Raw genomic sequence first — 24,391 nt, forward strand, 5'->3', positions numbered from 1 at the left:
TGCATAAATATTTGTTTCTTTATAGAGCGTTACAACGAGACGATACTCGACATGTACAACCTATTTGGAATGAATATTTGCCAGGTGTGCGGATCTTACCAGTGCCCCTACTGCCCGGTATTCAACTCCTCTCCCATTTTCTTCATCTCCTTACCTCTCATGTTCCTTCTCCTCATGCTCAGCTGGAGTTTGGGACACAATTCCTGATGTTCCTGCCACAGTGCGAATCCCTACAGACTGATAGTTGCGATATTTTATCAAAAAGCTGGTCCGTTTCTCTCGATGTTCTTTGAGACAGCGATACTTCTGCTGACATGCGTGCTGCATGACGACGAGTGCTGCGAATCGACGCATGAAAAAGCTGGAAGTGTACCAAGAATGTGGATAAGAATGCTATCTGCCCTGTGAGAAGAAATGCCATATCTTTGAAAAAGTGACAACAGCAACTCATTAATACGAAGTCTGTCCAATTAGTAGGCGTACTGAGGTCATCAACAAATTAATCTTCAGAAGAATCCCCATTTTGGGTGATACATCTGTCCAATATTTCCATTGTTGAAGATATCAGTGAACATCGATTTAGTTCCTCAGCTGCCTTGTCCTCTGATATTTAACTTCAACCAATGATCATGAACATTTTGCTTTTCAGGAATGGCGATATATCATATGAGATGTATCTCTGTAGAGCTTTGTGTATAATTGGGGACGATTTTCTCATGCCATTTTTACAGTCTAAAAGCGGAAAGGAGTGTCACAAAAGTATCTTCGGTAGTTTATCTGGACGCTCTATTGGCATCCAGTAAGTAAAGCAAACAAATTTCAAATACAAAATTCATCTAACGTCCATCCAAAGTGCCCAGTTTGCCTACTTATTGGACAGATTATGTATATGTTCAACATTACTGGACATCGAATCCAGTCTTTAATAGAATACTTCGAAAACTTAGTGGACTCCTAATGAGTATTGTACATAAAAGACAACAATAGACACATCTATTTCGTGATAAAATATATCAAAGTTTCTATATATTGTTATACATTAGCGTATCTGAAAAAGCGCGATGTGTAGAGAACAGTGCTCAGAAGAAGGAACATGTAAAAAATGTATTTAAAAAATGCAGTATTTCATTATTTTCTTCTGACGCCAAATCTTCCAACTGTTATTTTCCCATTATTGTGAAATCAAGATTTGTTACGAAATTTACTATTATTGTACACCAAAAACTAATAAGGTGGGGTTTTTTTCCTTTTCGTCCCTCTATTTGTTTCCAAAGAGAGTACACGGGCGTCAAAAATATGGAGTTCCTTTTTCAGCATCTAGATAAATGTTTAGACTTTATCGAATTCTCAGGAAACTACTTATAAATAAATAAAAATTTGAAATACCTGCAAATAATCAAAAAAGATTTCGGACTTTTAAATTTCGATTAATTCAGAAAATTAAAAAATAAACCAAAGCAATGCCTATCGGAATTTCAGCTTTTAATCATTATTTTTTCCCACGCTCTTCGATAGTTGAATGATCTGTAAAGGCGCTTCAGCTGAAAGTGGGATTGTATTCCGTGTGGTACAATTTTCAAATATTTCTGGTAGGTGGTTGTGTTTGTCAGTAGAAATCTATCGTTTTGCGGTGATGATTCCTGGATAAAACAGTAGAGGGCGTACTAATAACACTGTGCCATAGATATCTCTATGCCCAGTTATTGTTAAAAACAAAGTTCCAATAAAACCAACCATTATAGTCAAATGTGTATGAAACTTTATGTAAGTTCCGTAGTCAGTTGTAATGCATTCATATTTACAATAATGATTAAATGTGACAGAAATGGTCGTGGCAAGTAAGTAATTAAAATTGTGGATGTGCCCCATTTATAAACCTATATAAAAGAATCCATGCAACGATGTGACTTGATATGTCGTTAACCTTTCTTTCAATGCTGCTCACAGGTGTCTCCACATGCAACTTATCATATGCGACCATCCCCCCCAACAGAAATTTCTGCTATGTAACCATAGAATAAAGTTCATTTTTATCGTTCATATGTATCATAAACCTCCAGATATAAACTTTTCTTAGTAAAATTTTCAGAAACCTGGCAATTTCGATAAAATTACTATGCAAGCTAAACCATAACTAGTTATAAAGTTTAAATCATGGTGTTCAAGAATTCATGATCCATTACTAGTAAAAACAATATCAATTTGGAAAAGAACATTTTTATATTGTAATATTAAAAAAAAACTTAGTATAAAAAATAAATCATGTATATGATACATTTAAAAATATGTATATCCTATAATACATGTGTATGATATATTTAAAAAAAAATGCTGTGATTTTTTGAATCCCATCTAGGGATCATAGTTTCTAAAGAAACTACTTCTTTTGGACTTTTCTTAGATAATAATAGTCTTAAAATCTAATGGCAAAAATAATTTTGTAATATTGCATAAAGACAGTAAATGACAGCACTAGTTCTAGTTTGCTTTCCTTATGGAAAAACATAAGAATCGACTTCGTGTTCACAAAAAACGTAATAGTTTGATTAGGCCAAGAAAACAGTTCATCCAATAGAACCCTGTAAGCAAAGACAGTTATAGTTTCACGTCTCCATTATTCTATTTTGTTACTGTCTGCACATGACTGATGATTTTCACTACGCCACTTCATACAGCATTAAAGAATCCCAGTAGATTTCCGGATTCTGAACGAGCAAAAATCTTTCATATTCGAAATAGAACAGCCGGAAGGAAAACTGTCACAAATCATTTGTAGCCACTTTGTGCACAAGGACTCTGTTGTAGACTGTTTGAAGATAGTAGAATAGATTTATGGACGGACTTAAAATCGCATCCTACTTGTGTGTATATATTTTCATTAGAGACTGAAACGAGCTTCATGAAGAACAGAAGATTCTATGGACTGTCTTCGACATCTTGCCATGAGAATGTATCGAAGAAATGTTGCGTTATGACAACTTGTATCGAAGTATTTAAATTTAAAACTAAAATGTTTTCAAGGTATAAATATTTTTTAGAGATTTGTATTTCTAAAAGATATTTATTTTTCACACATTATTGTTTTAATTCAATTTTTACTTCATTTTATCATGATATTCTTATAACGTAATTCAGAATTGTGGTTAATTGTAACATTTTTTTTAAAAAAAAGATGGCCCCTCATCATTTTTTCTGGGCCCTTCACTTATTGCACTGAATACAATTGGCCTTTTCTTTTTGGCTAATCTTTTAATTTTCCTTGTAAATTTAATTTCATTTTCCCTCCTGCCATTTTCTCCGAGGAAGTTGTAACAATTTGTAACAGAGGCAATCATTTTAAACATTCATACGTATGTTTAAAATACGTATATATATGTATATTACGTTATATATGCATACACATAACATGCGTATGTTACGTGTATGCATATATAAATATGGAGTATTCTTCCTGTATAGTGTGTTTTAGTGTAATTTCATTTTGATATTTTGTTGTTTATTTGTTTTGTTTATCTTTATTAAAAAATTGTTGAAGTTGAATTAAGTTAAACTTTAATATTCTACTACCAAAATCGTCTTATGCACTAGTATGTTCTTCTTAAAATACTTATGTTCTTCTTAAAATGAGTGATAATTTTCGTCCGTGCAAAGAAACGATTTGGAATCTAGCGAAGACTTTATTCCCTTATTTCATGCTGTCATGACGCAATCAGTTTTTGATGAACATTCGAGAGTCTTGAAAATTTTTATAATTATTAATTATTCATAGATTCTAGAATTTAATTCAATAATACACTGTATAATGTCTTTGACAGAATTTTCTGTTTTATTAGTAATTAGCATCAGTTTACTGAACATAAACCATATGCAGCAAGCTTGCTTTTCTTTTTATACTAGTCATAAACGATTCTTTTCAATTTTTCGAGATTTCAATTCATCTTAGCAGTTTCTTTCAATGTCAGTTAGAAAGGTGTAAGAGTTTGGATGAGTCGTGAATTCAGGTTCGCGAATCTGACTCTAGATAAGTGATTGGCTTCATATGTTTATGTATCATATTAACCTTTCATTGGACATCTCTCCTATTACTTTGTGTCACTTATCTATGGGGTTTTAGTTTTTAAATATTATAACAAAATACATTTGCTTTTGTATATATTATTTGATATCCATAATGTTAGACAACATTTCCGGATTTCTTACAAATCTTTTTTTATTAAAAATATTGTATTTTTAAAGGCAGAAAGAAAAACTAAGGAAAAAAAGTAATAGCGGAAATTTAAACATTTTAGACGAAGAGAATTTATTCACCGTGTTAAATCCATTATATATTAAAGAATTACAGTAAAACGTATCTTAAATTAAATTAATAATTTTAAAAAACTACTACTTTGGCCATGACGATGAGCGATCGAAATGTGGTGTACGACTTATGACTATGAGAGATTGCAGACAATACTTCTTTAAGCCTTCGCATACAATGGCAAGTCTGACTCAAGCATCAAATGATTGAATTTTTAATTTTAAATATGTAATAAAGTGAGAGTATTAAGTAATTTAAAATGAAACAACCCAATCAAAAACGCTTCAATATCAATTCAAATGTCCTTATATTATTACAGAAATTAAAATAATAATAAATGTCCCAAATAGGATATATCATCTAATTAAGAAGTTATGTAAATTCGTTGGTCAAGGGGTTAATCTCCATTTCCCGATAGCTTATGAAGATGGATGGAAGAGCACGAAAACGTTTATCAACAGATAGGATAACGCAACTGGTAATTCCAAGGATAACTCAAATTATGCCGAATTGATCTGATAAATCGCCCACCCCTAGCTCCGCAGAAGCTACATTTTCATGAATAATTGTGCGCCAGAATCATGGAAATGATCTTTATGGAATTGTTTTCATATTCATAGAATTCCCTCGTCTACGAAAGATTTAACATCGTGAAGCAAGCACCATTGGCAAGATGAGCAATCAGATTATTTCATCAATAATGCATAATACTTCGATTTATCGTATAAATTTATTATATTTACAATCGTTTCGGATGTTTCGTGGTTTTTATATTTATTTCCATTTTATTACTTTTTTTAATTTAAATTCGCAAAGATTCTATACAGTGTAATATTGACCAAGAAGCAATATTCTTTTCATATTCATTTTTATTAATTTTCCAATTTACTGTATGCCTTTCCATTATTTGTTTGATTTCCATCCTTTTATTGTATTATTTAAGACTTATTTCATTTACTGGAAAACATTTTTTGCTTAGTTCTCAATAATTTTTAGAAGTTTTTCCAATGTCTTTTATGAGCTGGTGATACTGAAACAGTTCTTGAAAATGTTAAAGTGATTTGAATTTTGTATAATAAAAATACGAAATCTAATGTGTACATTTATTTGTAAAGTTATCACCAACATTTGCAATCATATTTACAAGGTTAATTCAGTAATATAATCCGAAAACGCTCGGTAAAATGGTGCAAAACCTATACAATAAATACACTCTTAATCATAAATAAAGTATTATTTCAGGATAATATGTAATGCAGGTTGGTCAAAAATTCAACGTAAAAACTATGAGAAGAGATAGGAAATCCTAAAGCATATCAAAATTACATAAGAAATTATGAACGGAAACACCAACCAAATGGGCTAGAGGACGCTTTGTGTTGTATCTATGATTGTATTGATAACCTCCGATTCATTGAACCTGAATTTCTTTTGTGCTTGGGAGAGGAGAGCTTCCTCAATACCATACAACCAATTTCGTCATTAAGATATCAGTACTGTAATTGTTTTCAAAACAATAGTGCTTCCATTTTAAATCGTATTTATCTATCAATAAATGAGATTGTTGAACTAGACATGTGCACATATTGCCCAATAATTAAATATCTGAAAGAATTTCCGTCCATTTTTGGCTTCTCATTCCTTAACCTTTTGTACATTCTACCTCATCTAGTTTTCAGTGTCATTCTGGCTTGCTTTTTTTTTTGTATATTATTATATTCTGTATAATGAAATTTGAATCATCATATAGTGGAAATTTGCAGGAAAGATCTGTCTCTATTTCCTCAATATTTCTTATAATATGCATGACTAGATCCTCATTTGGTGAATTTTACTTGGTACGCTATGCATATATATATATATATATATATATATATATATATATATAAATTACGTGTCACGTTGTTTGTCCGCGATGGACTCCTAAACTACTTAACCGATTTCAATCAAATTTGCACACCGTGTGCAGTTTGATCTAACTTAAAAGATAGGATAGCCCTTTTTTTGAATTTTTAATTAGAATTTTAATTATTAATTTAAAACTAACTTTTCCGCCAAAAAAATCTTTTCATTTTCCCCACCGCAAATCTTATCTTCTTAATATATATAAATTACATGTCACGTTGTTTGTCCGCGATGGACTCCTAAACTACTTCACCGATTTTAATCAAATTTGCACACCGTGTGCAGTTTGATCTAACTTAAAAGATAGGATAGTCCTTTTTTTTGAATTTTTAATTAGAATTTTAATTATTAATTAAAAACTAACTTTCCCGCCAAAAAGATCTTTTCATTTTCCCCACCGCCAAATGAGTTAGTTTCCAACTAACTCATTTGGCGGTTTTTTCCCAGTTTTTTTTCCCAACAGTCATGAGGCTAGGCTTAAGATTTTTCGGCTGATTATTTGAAACGATTCTATTTATTTTCTTAATGTTTGATGCATTTAAAATTAAACATTGTTAATTAATCGATCTTTCGGATTCATTCTGAAGTACTTTTGAATTAAAATAAAACAGAATAAAGGAAATTAAAAATGTTTAATCTGCATAGCGTTACCTCAACTGGCGTAGAAAAACTCACGCATTTGCGTTCGTAACTGGCGTTGAAAATTCACGCATGCGCAATGTGTTCTGATTGTTGACATGACAACCATTATCAACGGATGATTTAAATTATTTTTAGGTTAGTTGCATGTTTTTGTAATTAAATTGTATTTATGTTAGTTATATATTTTTTGTATACGCTTATAGTTTTAAGTACATCGTTTTTTAAGTAGTTTTTTTAACCTGTTTTCAACCGATTATTTTAAACGATTCGTTTTATTTCCTTAGCGTTTGATGCATTTAAAATTAAACATTGTTAATTAATCGTTCTGGTCATGATGAATCTGAGAATATTTTGTTGACAAATTCTTGAAATATTACATAAATTAGGAAAGATATTCTTTAGTTCCCATAAAGTTTAAACGCTCAGTGACTCTATTATCAGTAATCATATTCCAAAAAAATACTTTGTTTCAGTAAAAAATATTATTATATTAATTGCAGATTAATCCTTTCCACTTTAATTTGAAGTATAAATTCTACGGGAACTAACAGAAAATTAGAGAGATACATATTACGTTATGACTGAAGGCGTTTATAATATTATGAGTGAATTATATATCAAAATTTGAAGTTTTAAAATATTTTGATGAAGAAGCTATTAAAGTAGGAATTGCATAAAATATTTAATTATTAAAATTTAAACGAACATTAAGATTGGCGAACCGGCTGGTCGCCAAAGGCGGCTAGTTTTAACTATATTTTTCAACAATCTTTTTCGTACAAAATAAAAATAAAATTTAAGCTGCACGAGCACGTTTCGCATTCATGGGAAAAAATTGGCTTTTTTCAAAGTGTTGCCATCACATTGATTAAAGCTCCAATTAAAAATAAATTAAATAAACGAAATCTGCAAAAATATCATTTTCGGCACGTGTCTGTAGGAAATGAAACAAATATGAAATATTATTTTTTTAAAAATAAATTCAAGAAAAATTAGTTTATGACCTTTTATACTCTCTATATTATTAATCCAATAAATCAGTTTTATTTTAAGGCAAGTTTTGTTTAATATGAACAGGATATCCATTCAAATCAGGGCCACACAGCTAATTTGTAGACCTTTAGTAAGACACAGATCTGCTAAAATGGTCTAAATGGAAAATGATTATATTTTATGTAACTTGATTCAATAAATGCTCTAATAAATAACGAATTTTTGATTTTACATAAAACTTCTGCTGTAGAAATCACGAATAACAAAATGTTCTTGAAACACTAATATTTTAAATAAAAAGAGTTAATTTCCAATCAACTTAATCAATCACTTAAACTGACTGATTTATGAAAATTTGAATATCACTATTCAATAAAAAAAGGATAATTTTAGATTTTACATCGATCGTTTCAAAGAAAATACGCCAATCAGCGCGCAGGTTTCTCAAGATTAATTGGCCTAAAATTATGAAAATGTTGAGTTTTTCTAAATTTTTAACATTCAAAACTTCATAAATAAGTCTTAGTTGATCTTGGAAAATAAAAACATTCATTCATTTATTTAAAATTTGGTGTGTCCAGAATATTTCTCAGAATCTGATACCTTACTGCATTAAATTTAGATTTCATAATTTTTGAAATATGTTTATAGGCCGGAACAAAATATTTTTATTGATTTCATTTCAATCCTTTTGAAAGCAAAACTAAAAACTGAATTTTTTACTGAATCTGAGAAATTTTTGTTGAATTATTGTTTGAGATATTACAAAAATTATGATAAATATTTTGTAGTTCACATAAGACTTAAGCGATTCTGTTTGCAATATTCATATTCAATAATAATAATAATTAATAAATAACAATAAAGATGATAAATAAAATAAAACGCTTGGTTTTATTAAAAAATATCTTTATATTAATTGCAATTTCATCATTTCCACTTTAAATTAAAGTTGAAGTTTTACCGGAAATGACAACAAATTAGCAAAATATATATAGTAAATTGAACGAAACGATCTAAACAACAGTATAAGTTTGGTATGACTATCAAAATTTGAAGATTAAAAATGTTTTGTTTGAGAATCTATTAAGAGACCAGTTACTTAAAATATTTAATTGAAAATTGTAGCCAGCGGTAATACTGGCGAACCGGCTGGTCGCCAAAGGCGGCTAGTAATATATATAAATTACGTGTCACGTTGTTTGTCCGCGATGGACTCCTAAACTACTTAACCGATTTTACTCAAATTTGCACACCGTGTGCAGTTTGATCTAACTTAAAAGATAGGATAGCCCTTTTTTTGAATTTTTAATTAGAATTTTAATTATTAATTTAAAACTAACTTTTCCACCAAAAAAATCTTTTCATTTTCCCCACCGCCAAATGAGTACGGTTTCAGTTTTTTTTCCCAACAGTCACGAGGCTTGGCTTAAGATTTTTCGGCTGATTATTTGAAACGATTCTATTTATTTTCTTAATGTTTGATGCATTTAAAATTAAACATTGTTAATGAATCGATCTTTCAGATTCATTCTTAAGTACTTTTGAATTAAAATAAAACAGAATAAAGGAAATTAAAAATTTCTAATCTGCATAGCATTACCCCAACTGGCGTAGAAAAACTCACGTATTTGCCTTACAGTAACTGGCGTTGAAAATTCACGCATGCGCATTGTGTTCTGATTGTTGACATGACAACCATTATCAACGGATGATTTAATTTATTTTTAGGTTAGTTGCATGTTTTTGTAATTAAATTGTATTTATGTTAGTTATATATTTTTTGTATACGCTTATAGTTTTAAGTACATCGTTTTTTTAGTTTTTTTTAAACCTGTTTTCAACCGATTACTTTAAACGATTCGTTTTATTTTCTTAGTGTTTGATGCATTTAAAATTAAACATTGTTAATTAATCGTTCTGGTCATAATGAATCTGAGAATATTTTGTTGACAAATTCTTGAAATATTACATAAATTAGGAAAGATCTTCTTTAGTGTCCATAAAGTTTAAATGCTCAGTGACTGTTTTCAGTGATCATATTACAAAAAAATACTTTGTTTCAGTAAAAAATATTATTATATTAATTGCAGATTAATCCTTTCCATTTTAATTTATAGTATAAATTCTATGGGAACTAACAGAAAATTAGAGAGATACATATTACGTTATGACTGAAGGCGTTTATAATATTATGAGAGAATTATATGACTATCAAAATTTGAAGTTTTAAAATATTTTGATGAAGAAGTTATTAAAGTAGGAATTGCATAAAATAGTTAATTATTAAAATTTTAACGAACATTAAGATTGGCGAACCGGCTGGTCGCCAAAGGCGGCTAGTATATATATATATATATATATGTATATATATATATATATATATATATATATATATATATATATATATATATATATATATATATATATATATATAAATATATATATAACACTAACTTACATGTACAAAAATCATTCTTATTACAAATTGTCAAATGGCAACGGTCAATGAAAACAAATTGTTATACGTAAGTTTCAAACTGCTAATTATCAACACTTTTACTGTTGCACAATTCAATAATTCTCCGACAATTAATGAAGCAGCAAAACATCATTAGATATACTCAGAATAAAATTCGCTAAAAACTCTCTGCACTTAGAGGAAAGAAGTTGTAAACGAAATCAAGAAAAAAGCGCGAAAGTTTAATCTAGCGTTAAAACAGGCTTAACCATTTTAAGATGGGTAATCGCTATGACTTACCTATGGAAATTAATGATCATATCTTCCAAAACTATTATCTCACAAAAATGATATTTACACTATTTTAAAGCTAAAAAAATCGCCTTTTAAATAGTATCAATATATTTCTTTTTTTATTATTATTCTTAATAAGTATTTTAATGCATTACACAATTTGCAACAGTTAGTTTTTAATGTTATGGAATTCAAACGCATCCATCAATATATCCAATCGCATGCTTTTGCTAATGTTAAAATTGAAATTTCAAAATGCTTTATTTGGACATTAATTCCGAAATAGGAGCTTTTATTTCGTGTTATATGCACTTTGTAATTTAAATGCGTTATAATTTGTTTTGTCTTATTATTTAAGATTTTGGTTCTTATCAAATAACAAGGTGAAATTTTAAAAATGTACTCCACATTAATATTTAAGTCTAAAATGTCCATAATCTGGGCGAACAAGCTGGTTGCCAAAGACGGCTAATACTTATATAATTTACAAGTTTCATCTTTGAAACGGCGCTTAAGGGTTAAGTTTTCTATTGATAATCATTCTTAATTGAAAAAAACTACAGCCTTTTTTATAATCTTTGCTAAAACAGTCAGTTTTCTACAGAAATATGCAATTCTTTATTCGTGTTATGAATCAATAATTTTAAATATATTTATAATTGATTATTACTATTCTATAACAGAATAAAATATAATTGGGATCATTATTTTTTCATAAAATTTGATGATTTACGATCAGAGTTGATTATTTAGAGTTAATAATTTGCACAATCAAAAAAAGATCTGTGTGAAAAGTTTCAGTCAACGAAATTCGATCGAACCATTTCGCGATTCTGCCATGGAATGCTTAACCACTGGCACGAGGGCTGAATGTAAAAAGGTAAAATTTACAAATTATATGAAAAAAGGCATTTTTTTCAAGCACTAAATTGTCTGCAAAACGCGCCGCACGTATTATATAAAGTCCTGTTTTCCTTCGTTGAAAGTAAAACCTAATCAAAATAAAACTCTGATGAGTTTTCTGAGTACTTTTAATACTTAACTCATGCTTAATTTACTTAAATACTTAACTGAGTACTCATGTTCCTAAATAATGACAGTTACTATTATGATCTAGCTGTATATTCGCTACATTCATATTGCCAAATGACTCATCGAAGTGTAGATAAACTGCGCATGCACATTTAATGAGTGACTCATTTGACTCTAACTCATTGAAATCTTTAGTTTTCAAAAGATTTGAAGGGAATGATATTTTATTCTTAGATTAAATGAGTGCAAAAAGAAAGTTAATCTGTCGAGTAGAAGAAAAGAATTGTGTTGCACTCAAGGGTACAAATCTTGCATATTCTACAATACAAGAGGAAGCAGGATATTCGAAAATTCCTGATAAAAATGGCTTCCAGAATAGGATAACTTCATTAAAACAAGAAAAACAGTCAAAGTAGAATCTGCTGATCAGGTCGGGAACGATTGTTTGGGACCAAATTTGAAAACGCCATTTTCGAATGGATTGACGACAAAAGAACAAAGTCTTAGATTGATTGGTACAAGTATTTGCCTTTACAATAGTACATGGTAAGACGTAGCGTTTGAAGAATTCAAAGTTTCATGACATTGTATAGACGACTTCCATCAGCAATGGCGAATATCCAGCTAGACAATTATTACCTAGGCCAGCTTAGCTGAAAGGGGAACGTAACCAATTCAAGTAAAAAATTTATTTTCGTATTTGCCAAATAGATAAATTTGTAAAAAAAAAAAAAAAAAATGCAAAGTAAATAAATGTTAAAATATAGGTTATAAAATATAATAAGGGCGTAAGTTAGTTCACCAATGTTTTAGTGAACACAATAATGTAAAAATTCAAATAGCTAATTTATGAAATTAGGTTTATAATAATTATTAGCCACCCTTGGCGATCAGCTAGTTCGTCGTGTTTAGTTTCAATTCAATCTCTTATTCATAGCTTAGTTTTCATGATTCAAACAAAAATTTGTTTTTAAGTATCAAATTACGTCAAACATCAAAACCGAGCTATTTTAAAAGCCTTACACCAGTTCTGTTTATTGTGCTCATGAACAATCCTAATTTAGCTATTTGTTTTCCAATCATTAACTTTAGCAGTAGCTTCATTTTCTTAGTCTTCATTTAAACTATACAGCTATTAAACAAAATCATTCTTCCTTAGTTTACTATTTTGGAAGAAAATCCCGCAATTAGATATTTGACGGAGTAATGATTGGTTTGAATTTCAATGATGATGTATATACATCCTCTATAAGAACGAAATTTAGTGGAAATGTCAATGTGATCATGTCACAAAAATCATGAATCTGATCAAATTTTGGAGAAAGGCAAACATTCAAAATGCACACTCCGTTTTCTTCATTATATTAAGAACAAAATGTTCCACAATGTGTTAGTGTAAGAAAATGTTGAAAAGGAAACGTGCATAAATGTATGTATTGTTGAGGTTTCCGCCTAATTGACAAAAAATGTGTGCATTATAAATTATTCCTCTGAGTTTACAGAAATATGTGCATTATAGAGAAAGATGATCAGCCATAAATTAATGATGACTTTATTAAATGGGTGAAATGGGATATGTACAAGAACAGAATGGATCCGGAAGATATTTTTCTTTGCTACTCCGAAGATGAAGATGATTCATAAAATGGTTGCGTGTTGTCCATCCGGTTACCTGTAAATAAAAAAAACTGTCTCATTATTTTTAATTTAGAAGAAAGAGTTTTCTTCTTTTTTTATAAATCAAGATTATTAACCTATTTTTCAGCGTATAAATCATATTTAATAATAATAAATTTAATAAAACAGTTTTTAAAAACAATCATATTAATATACGATAAAAGAACATTTTATGAAGGCAAGATTTATAAGCTAACTTATTTTCTGCAAATAGCGTGATGCGAAAATCTTTTAAAACACTTTGCAGAATACCGAAATTACACCTAGAATACCAAACTTCGTCTTTAGTTATTTAATGAGCATTAGGTTTTCGAATTTTAATGAGATTTTTAATTAATTAAATATTAATCGATAACTACTTCAATGACTTTCGAGCCTATTACCGTATGAAACCCATTTTTAAATCGCTTTAAAATTTAAAACATTGGCTTTTCGAAGACATTACTGTTTTCCTCTAAATTTAATAAATCTTTAGATCTTTTTTAATTATATTTAAAACAATACTTTTCATGGTCTTAATTTCTGCATTTATATTCAGATAAGTTGCTGCGATATTAAATAAATTTTTTATGGGTTGTTATAATTTGGATCAAATTTTAAAAAGAAAGAATGATAAATAAATCAAACATAAAACAGAATCACACAATAGCGGTCGATAAGCCCGTAAATTATTTTAAATCACTTTTTCTATTCTTTTATTTATGGCATAACCTTTATGGACAAGTTTTAATTGTTACCCATCTGGCGAAAATTAAGTCTATGTTTTGAGGTGAATTAAACTCTCTATTTGAAGCATATTTCTTGATTTCATTTTCTCTCGCTTTTCATGATCCGGCGAACCATATTCAGAACATTTCTAATATTTTGCAATTCTATAAATTATTTCTGTGAAACTTTGAAGTCAATACAGCTTAAAAATCTTCAATATGTTTGTTGTTTCTTATGGCGCTTGCCATCGACAAGCCCGCTGTTACGAAGACAGCGATTTTAAGGCGGTGGGGGAGCGTCTCTTGTTTTTATAGTAGCGCCATCTGGAGCCAAGAGAACGACTTAGCTACAACCTTCGATATGTACGTTAGCATTTTATTTAGATAGATTAAAACAAGGTGTTCAGGAATGCACCTTAAGCAATGCGCTGCTACATTTCGACTCGTAGATTACCCACTAGACGACTGTTATTTTTATCAATAATAGTGAAAACATACCAGTTGGGCTCTCGTAGTATTCTAACTTACCTGTGATAGGCGGGCATGTGCTCGTGCTGGAAGTAGTAGAGTGGCTCATGGTCTCCATAGAAATCTTGCTCACCCGAGTAGCCATAAGGGTCTTCTGATGGGTATGAGTAGGGATTGTGGTGGTGATCCATCAGATGGTCCAGGAGGCTCTTCTCTGGGTAGAATCTGTAGTCATAGTGGGAGCTGTGACCGCTGAAATGACCGTATTTGTTGACGTGCAGTACGATTCCGCTATGTCCTGTAATTCCACCTGCGGAAGAGCCCACCACACATAGAAGGATCATCGCACACAGGAAAACCTGAAAATACCAATGGGGAATAATATTTAACCAAAAAGCCCTTCGCAAATTTAACTACAGGGGAAACCTCACATATCGAGCTTCTATAAATCGGAAAGATATGCATTTTCTGAATTATTGAACAATAATTTGCTATAAAAAAAATAAAATTTCTATATATTACATATAATATTTTCGAATAAAAATGATATGCGCCAACTGCAATCCTCTAGATTGACCTTGATTTCGTTTATAAAAAAAATATAAATTAAATAAAAAAAACCACTTTTATTGATTCTTGCTTCAATAGAAATTCTTAAATTCTTGGATGTGCGGACAAGAAAGCATTCAATATTTGACAGAGAATCATATGTTATTCTGAATTTCTGTGGTCCTATATATCCTAGGGACGGGAATTGTAATATTAAATAAGTTTTGCATTAAGATTTCTGTAGGATCCTCTACGTTCAGCTTAAATTACATATAAAATAAAACGTTGGTAAATATAAAATATCATACATATTTATAAAAGACATATATGATATCAACACTATTGGAAAACCGTCGTTATTTATGAATTTTTAAAATTAAATTTAATAGGTAACAATTTAAAGTGTTCTTTAATCCTAAAAATTAACTATTTTTTTAGTATGAAATCAATGAAAATTTGATATATGTATTTCTACATATCGAATTCTAATCAGAAATCTTCCCGTTTGATTTATATATAGATCGGCAGTATAACATAAAATTTTTTTTTGAAATTTTAGAAATAGATCATTTTTATTTCATACAAAGGATGGCTTGTTTAATCTCCCTGAAATGACAATATCTTAATCAAATCTACAACTTCTGGATATTATTTTTTTAAATCTGCAAAAAGTCTTTGCAATAATAATATGCCTTGCCAATAAATGAAATATACCTATAAATAATTTATTTATGCAAAATTCTTTCACAATCTAGGGAAAACAGTTTCAGAGAATCAGCTAAAAATAAAATACACCTGAAGCAATTTAGTTTTGTGTAGCACTTATAATATACCATTTTTAAGTAACATGAAACGGTTTCAGGATGGGTTTCATATTTAAACCATGATAAAATGACAAGAGGATACATGAGTCGATTATCCCTTTTCAAACTTACACACCATATTAGCTATAGGAGATTTGACCTCCAGGAATATTACGTGACCATATAAGATGATGGAATTGGGTCTTTTAAAACTTTGAGAATAGACCTTGGTCCTGCATAGCCTTATCCCTCTGGATTAATTATAATGTGGATTTAATTTTTCAGTAAATGCTAAAAATGTATGTAATCCAATATAAATGTTCTTAGATTATATGAATTAAAATAATGGAAATTTTCTACAGCTGGTAATCTGTTTATTAACAAAAGAATTTTTTAAATCATAATTTACGCCAATTATGCCATAACTTATTATTATTATTTTAAATTTCAAATGTCAACGAAACTGGTCAATGAAAAATTACATTGATCCTGAAGATAGTTTGTACCTCCGAATATTATTGTACCAACACAGAGGTGATTACTACATATAAATAGACTATTAAAAAATTGCCGCATAGACTGTTTACTTAAATGAGTGTCATGTTTTAAATAAACATGAATGCTTCTTTGAAATGAACATCATAATTTTTAAACCCTAGTCATATGACCAAAAATGATACTCAAGTAGGCATACTCTTCTCCATATTACCACGCCTCTCTAACGAAAAGACGAATACTAAGGATAAAAAATAGAATGGCAAGAAATTACTCAAAATTAATCCTACAATTAGCTTAAAAGTATTAAAGCATTTTACATTTCTCTCTTCAAACTCCAGTATTAAAAAATATCTAGGAGATTTTGTTTCCTCTCAGTTCTAAGCGTAAAAAAGCCTTTGCTCAATTTTTTTATTTATCAATGCATCCTACTAATATTATTAAAACTATTAAAAACATATTTTACTTACTTTTATGATGTAAAGATATTTTTAACTTATGATATCAGACGGATAAAAATATATTTGAAGCTGAAAAAGATTTTCAATTAAGAATTGAAATTTAGTCTACTTAGCAATTTTTTCAGCTAAATCAATATCCATATAGCATATAAAATATACCGAAATATAGGCATGACGTAAATAAATTTCAAAAGTTTTCATCGGTGTTCAATCTCAAGATATTCAGCCTTCAATGAATGAAGACTTTCCACAAAATATAAATGACTTTCTGTCGATCCAAAATCAGTGCGATATGGCAATTTACTTCTCCACAGTGGCAATAGCTTCTACCAATGATATGGCAGTTAAGAGCATTTTCCACATGGAAAGACAAATATAAAATGAAAAACTTCAAGCTGTTAAAAAATATTATTAACTAATCGAATTAGCATTGAAAGACTACAAGTAAATGCTAGTCAGAAATTGATTTCAAGAAAAAATTAAAATAAAGATACGATTCCATCAAAGAAATAGAGAAGGAAAATTAAATTATTCATGATTTATATCCAAAGGGGATCAACAGTGCTGCATTTTGTTAAGAGCATTTTCAGTCTTGTTATCGTTTAAGTGTTTAAGATCCTGATCTAATGTAAAAACATGAATATATTTAAAAATAAATTTTTAAGAAGGTAAGTATTTATAAGAAAAAAAAATTTAGCTGACGTAATGGGACAAAGAGAAAACGGAATGTCGTCCTTTATTCTAAATTTGTATTTTGTTTGAATTAGAAAATTCTGTAATCCGATTATGATAGTTTGCCATTTATTTAAGAATGGGTTTATTTTTATTTTTAGATGAATAGGGAAACGAGCGAATAATCTCTTCAAACAAGCCTTTCTTCCCTTTTCCGGTTCACGTCGTGTAACACGTTCTCCATTTTTATATTCTTTTATTTAACTTGACATTTTCATCCTCGTAAAGATCGGGTTTTGCAATCGATATTTTTATTCACTTCTTGATGTCTTGAAAATCTGGAATTTTGTCCGGTTGTGTGGTTTCGGCAATAATCTAATCTTCTAATTTCATTAATGATTTTGTTATTAGTAGATGTACCCGTATAGATGGACTGTTATTTTGTTAACAACATCTCAGATCTGATTATTAGATTAGCTAACGAAAGTTATAGAAGCAAATCTTGTGCACAGTGGCAAAGTATTTAAGAAATTTCAAAATATATTTTGTGCGGCACATTTTTGATCTAAATATGTAGTAACTTTAAAAGTAAACAATAAAGTAACGGGAACTTACGAATTAAAACCACTCAAGAACAAAAATCGAAATTAATCATTAAAAATGGATCGAAATAAATAGTGATCTAGTAGAACCAAATACAAAAAAAAATTAAATTGCAGAAAGAAAATATTAGTAATAATTCCAAATGGTTTGCGAGGATCTAATAAAAGGAATAAGCATTAATATAAAAGAATAAAAAATACAGACCTCGGCTCATTAACTTTTGTTACAATTCATCATAGAATAATGTAACTAAAACGTGAAGTTTACGATTCCATAACTAATTTTTAATCAAGTTTAATTTTATTCGCATACCAATAAATCAGTCATTTTAAACTTTAAAAAAACTCTCTGAATTGCTTGACGCCAAAATAGAAGTTAACATTTCTGCATTTGATAATAATGCAGATTAAAAAAGCTGGGATATTTTTAAATTCCTCCCAATGTTACTTATTTCTCTGATTTATTTTATTATAGATTTTTTAGAATTTACTTATTAGCTAATTGATTAATTGCGTTTAAATTTTGCTTTTCTATGTCCAGGTACAACATAAAATATACGATAAAAAGTATTTATAAGACAATTAAATAGAATAAAATTGTTGAAATTTGACTAGCTCTGAACTATTTCGTACGAATACAAGACATTGCGAAACGTCTTGTACTTCGAAAAAGAAAGCTGAACATGTAAATTCCCTGTCTTGGAACTTCTATTTCTACAGTTTCGATCCCAAATTTCTAACAGATCTTTAATATTAATTACAGACCTGATACAGAATTTCATTTGCAGCATTCATATACTCGCAAATACTGATTGGCAGATGTTCAATACTCTGATGGATTAGATCCAAAATTTTGATATACAGGGTAAATTTGATACACAGGTAAAAATACTAAATATAAAATAAAATTTTAATCGCCAAGATATTTTAAGAAGTAATTTACTTCTATAAACACCCATCCTTCAAGTATTAGTTTAAAAAAAAAAACATTGTTCAGGAAACGTGGAAATTCCTGATTGGTGAAAGTGAAACGCCGAATATTTCGGAAGCTTCCAAAGGAAAATAATCTCTGTAATAACAGTTAAGATCTCATTAAAAGGACATCAAAAGTCTTTCAGACGAAACCGGTTCTATTAATATCCTTCCAGTTTCAATTTCCATTCAGAAAAAAAGCATCATTTTTGGACATTAATGAGATCGAATTAAATGTGGGTTTTTTTTTATCAAAATGGCGCTGACAAGTGAAAGATAAGTGGCTAAATCTCCTAAAAATGTTCTTACTTCTCTAATGACAAATACAAGTATAATGACGCGGAAAATTTACATGCTCAACCTATGAGGATGTAATCTTGTTCCGTTCCTTCACAATGCTCTGTTGGTTGCCATGGTGAGACCAACTGTTATCACCATGATGGAGATATGTTTCTATGGAAACGTACGTTTAGGCGGCAACTTGAATGCAAAAGAGCGAAAATTGCGTACGGCAGAGAGAATGTTTTTCATAACATTAACCTGGATGACGGCTTTCAAGTAATCGCATTTCAGGAAGTGTATTGAATAATTTTTGGTAGAATAAATCCACCAAGAAAGGGGGGGGGGAATGTGCACTATATTTTAGATTCAAAATGCAGGTTAGCTGATTTATAAGTGGCACTGTAAGTGACCAAAGCTCAAGGAAGGAAAGAAAAAAATAACTTATATTCTAATGCAATTTCAGAGCAGAATGGTGTTGCATACTGAATTCTCACCAGGATAACTCCCGATACTTTTCTAATATGATATACTTACTTTCTCGTTTACAAAGTATAGAGATCGTCAAAAAAATCCGAAATCGATATTTTGACGAATCTTTATATTTTAGATCTCTCCGAGTTCAAAAAACCAATTTTTGCATTATATCTGTTAATCTGTGACAAGGATAACTCAAAAACATTTTGAGCTGGACGGATGAAATGTGACTACACTATATGGGTGGATTTCTACAAAATTCTGCGGAAAGTCTGTTCAGAGGAAGTCTGTCTGTCAGGCTGTTCGAACATAAGTTAACACGATAACTACAAAATGAAGAGAGCTAGACGGATAAAAATCTGGTAAACAGATTTAAACATCTAGAGTATAGACACCTATGACATTTTGAGTCAACATCCAACTAGGGGTTGACTGTCTGTCTGTCTGTATTTTCAAAAGCATGTAAACACTATAATGCAAAAATGCAGTGATTCAAAAATACCGAATTTATGTGATTTTGTGACCACAAATTTTAGTTTCAACTGGTTATGTAAAACGCGTCTAAAAAGACAAATTATACTATTAACAGCATGACAGGGATTAACCGCCAAAAAATTCGCCAAGTACACTCGATAGATTTAGTAAAAAAAGCGAACTTCACGCAAAAGGTAAATATTTGGTAATTTTATAACTTTATCACGTCTGTATCTTGCAGGGCATTCTCTGAGATAACGCCTTTATTAGGCACATTATTTAAAGTGTAAAGAGACTGACCACTGTCACTAGTTTTACTTGCAGTTATTCGATTAGATTTCTAAGAGTTGATATATATATATATATAAGCGCTATTTTACACACACACAAAACATTTTTTTATAAGTATGAAAGTTTTTTTTTATCTGCTCTCAAGCTGGCAATGTATTATAGCGCCATATCGGACCCGATTTCAACATCGTAAAAGTGAGTGCGATTTCAAAAATATAGGTATAATGACAGATAAACTGTAAAATGAATGCTGTAATATATCAGATGGTTTCGAATAATATATTAAACTATGAGTGCTTTCACGTTTTTTTTATTTCAATTATTATTTCATACGTAGATAATATTAAAAAATATTCATCTGTCATCAATATGTGATTTGTATCTTAATGTTTACACTGAAAAAACACGATTTAAAAAATACTGCCGGGTGAAGCTCTGTCTTCCATATATTGTTATTAAAATGATTCAAATCTCCTGATTTATATGCTAACCTAAGACTTCAATGCTATTTAATAAATTTAAAAAATGTGCGGATCTGTTGGGGTGGGAGAAAAGGAGAGTAAGGAGAAAAAAATTAGAAAAAAAAATATACATGTCAAGATGTCCAGGCAAAAGTATGTATACATGTCCAGGCAAAAGTAAAGGTCGGAAACACCAGATAGATCTAGATGGATAAATTTGATACACTATTTTATCATAAAATCGCAAATCAGTGAGTTAATATAATAGAGAATATTTTGTACATCGGTCTTTGTGTTTGTGGATATGTGAACGATATAACTAAGAAATGCTATTAGCATGATTTTTAAAATTTAACTGATAATCTTGGTATCAAAATTATAAAATCAAATCAAATTTTGCTATGACTTTCTCTGTTGGAATGAAATTTTACACACGATATTGAGATATTTTGTAATAAATTTTTATTTATTTTCTAGGTATTTTACTTTTAAGTTTGCTCGAATCTGCAAGAATTATAAATTATATTTTATTTTCATAACAAAAAGATTTTAACACGAGAACAGCTGCCTTCAGTTTTTAAAACTGAAATGAAATAGAACTTGTATGGGCGTAATAGTTCGAAGAAAATATTATTATTTAAGGGAGATTTCAATTGAATGAATATGAAATATCCATGCATTATAGCAAAAATGCTTGCTTACATTCATGTACTTCAAGTTCGTTTATAAGAAATATTTGTATCGTTAAAATATTCAACCTCCAAATTTTGATAAATTTCTAGACGCTTCACACTTCCCCTGAGTCCGAGATTAACCTTTTTTGAAATTATGTTCACCTGTGAAGGTGACAATCCAACAATCTAGACGAATGAAATTTGGTATGGTTTTTTTTATATCAAAAATACATATTGCGATTCCTTTCTGTTGAAAAAATTAGAGGTAACTTTGTCCCTCTTTCCATTTCTTCTTTACTGAAAAACGTAGCAATCTACTTAATAAAATTCCGATATCCATTCAAATTGTAAATCTGTCAAAGATTAGATCTAAGTGGTCAAACCAAAATTGACCAAGGTGCATACTCGATGTCTATTATTGTATTACGAAGCATAGTAAGTGTGTCATATTGTGTCATACTTACTATAAACGTATGTAATGAAAAGAGGGGATGTTTATATTTAACAATAAAGTAAACATGGATTACTTGCGGAGTGAATTAAAATAAAATACTACGATCAAAAACGACACGAAATTCACATAAAAAAAATTGAACGAAAAAATATCAAATAGGGCAAATATCAAGGTGAAAGAATGACGAAGAATTCTGGAAATGTGCTAATGCTTCCACGTCTCACCCCTTAGTGAGATAGAATCGTCGAAAAGTAGTCGTCTCAGGATACTGAAACGAACAGAATGTGAGCAGGATCATTCTAAAATGCAACGAGTAAGTTATGTGAAATTTAGTATAGAGTTTTATAAATAAAACGCGAAGACTTTAAAACAGGCTTGTAAAATGAAATTTGACATGTGATCTTGGTTTCGCTTCCTCTTTACCATGCTATGATTTTTTCAAGAAATTGAGCCATATTGCAAACAGGACAAAAGAAGGACCTTCCCATGGGTTCCCTTTCATTTTTTCTTAAGTTTTGTATAAGGGTTTTCGAAATTAGGGAGTCTTTTTTTATGTTTCTGGCATTAAAAAATGAATAACATTTTTTTAGGGAAAAAAAATAATTTATTGCAATTACTTTCATAACGTACATTTTATATTTCGATATGAAAATTTCAAAGTGTAATTAATCCATATAAGATACAAATATATAAAATTTCGCTTCATTTTTGAAAAATTATCTCATATAAATCATAATACAATGGCTTAAAATATTTAGTAATATTGTATTTTAGTTACAATTTCGTTTATTTTTAGATTTTCTTGTCATGGTTCATTTCTGTAAAAGGCAAAAATATAATTATAAATTTGAAAAGGAATAAAATTTTTCTATGCAACGAAGACGATCCTAGTCTTTCACCTGCTTTTATTAAACTGCAATTTTCTGATAAATTAATTTATAAAACAATAATAAATAAATAAATAATATTTTTTTTTAACTTTGTACCCAAAATCGAGGAAATTTTAATTAACAATTTTAACAAACCAAAAAAGGTACCTGCATTTTGTTTAAAATATGAAGAAAAGATTTCATTTCTCTTTAAAATAGCTTCAAATTATTCAAGATCTATCAAGATCAACATAGCGAAGTTATATTTGTTGTCAGATGAGAAATATTTTCTACTAAAACCAATATAGGGTCTTCTTTAAGAAATACTCAATATTTTTTTTTAATTTTATATCATAAATATTTTTATATAAATTTTATAATGACATATTAATAAAATTTCATAAGTTGCATATGTTAAAATTATTTAATTAGAAAAATCTTATTCTGTTACTTTCTAAACCTATTTTCTCTACGGAGTGACAATTCGATTTTGAAATCCTCTAATCAAAAAATTCCAAATCTACGGAAAATTCAACTTAAAAATCTATAATTAACAAATAAAAAAATAAAAACAAAAAAAATCATGATGAAAACAAAAAAGATCATTTAAACCTTCCAGTACTTTTGCATATTTAGAAAGGAATGTGAAATCTAAATTTTACCAATATTTTTCAATTTAAAACATGAAGCAATAAAAAAAGTAAGTTGCCAGTGTATATATTTTTTGCTTTCTTTGTTATAGACATCTCCATAAATATAAAAATTTGAAAAATGAAAAAATATTTAAATTATTTATTTGTAAAAAATTGGTTTCAATAAAGTTTCTCATGTTTCTTATCAATGCAATAATGATCTAATTTTAATTCATATTATTGAAAGATTCCAAATCCAAAAAAAAAAATCTAAAAATCATAAAGAAATCAGAAATTTTGTTAATTTCTAATGTTTTTCAAAAAAAAAAATGATTTCCTAAATAAGTTCAACGAAAAATATAAATTTTAGCTCACAAAATAATATTTGAAAAAAAAAATAAGAACCACGATCACTTACACAATATCGTCTGCTGCTCAGCGAAGTCATGTTTGCTACCAGTTAAGGAGAGAGAAACCTTTTTACTCCGAGAAAACGGCAGGTGTCTCTCTTTATAAGAGTCGGCGGAGGAGGAGTGGAGTGGGAGTGGCAGAAATTATTCTCGATGTTCGTGATGGATTATTTTCCAAACTTTCCCTTTTGTGCGACTCCCTGTTTTTGGCGCGATTGTTGTGGGTGTCAGGGCTGGGTGATTCCGAAAGGAAAAGAACGAGCGCCCACTTAGCCGGATCGGCCAGTCGTGACGGACAGTTCTTATTCAATGTGTTACAAAAATAATGATACCGAAT

At 29.5% G+C, this 24,391-nt stretch overlaps 2 protein-coding genes across 2 annotated transcripts in view; one reads left to right on the plus strand and one right to left on the minus strand.

The window, feature by feature from the left end:
- LOC129988194 (CD109 antigen-like) overlaps positions 1 to 5,281 on the plus strand; it is a 164,509-nt gene extending 159,228 nt beyond the window's left edge. The window contains exon 36 of the mRNA XM_056096351.1: positions 26 to 5,281. Coding sequence (XP_055952326.1) covers positions 26 to 207 — 182 coding nt within the window. The 3' untranslated portion in view covers positions 208 to 5,281. The remainder of the gene's footprint in view (positions 1 to 25) is intronic.
- Positions 5,282 to 13,163: 7,882 nt separating this feature from the next.
- LOC129989453 (uncharacterized) lies at positions 13,164 to 24,139 on the minus strand. The gene is made up of 3 exons (XM_056097996.1): positions 24,063 to 24,139; positions 14,540 to 14,838; positions 13,164 to 13,299 (listed from the first exon to the last, which is right to left on the minus strand). Exons 1-3 carry the CDS (start codon positions 24,090 to 24,092, stop codon positions 13,296 to 13,298), a joined length of 333 nt encoding a protein of 110 aa, XP_055953971.1. The 5' UTR covers positions 24,093 to 24,139; the 3' UTR covers positions 13,164 to 13,295.
- Between the last annotated feature and the right edge of the window lie 252 nt (positions 24,140 to 24,391).

The sequence above is a fragment of the Argiope bruennichi genome, chromosome 10, assembly GCF_947563725.1.
Source record: "Argiope bruennichi chromosome 10, qqArgBrue1.1, whole genome shotgun sequence".
NCBI classification, from domain to species: domain Eukaryota; kingdom Metazoa; phylum Arthropoda; class Arachnida; order Araneae; family Araneidae; genus Argiope; species Argiope bruennichi.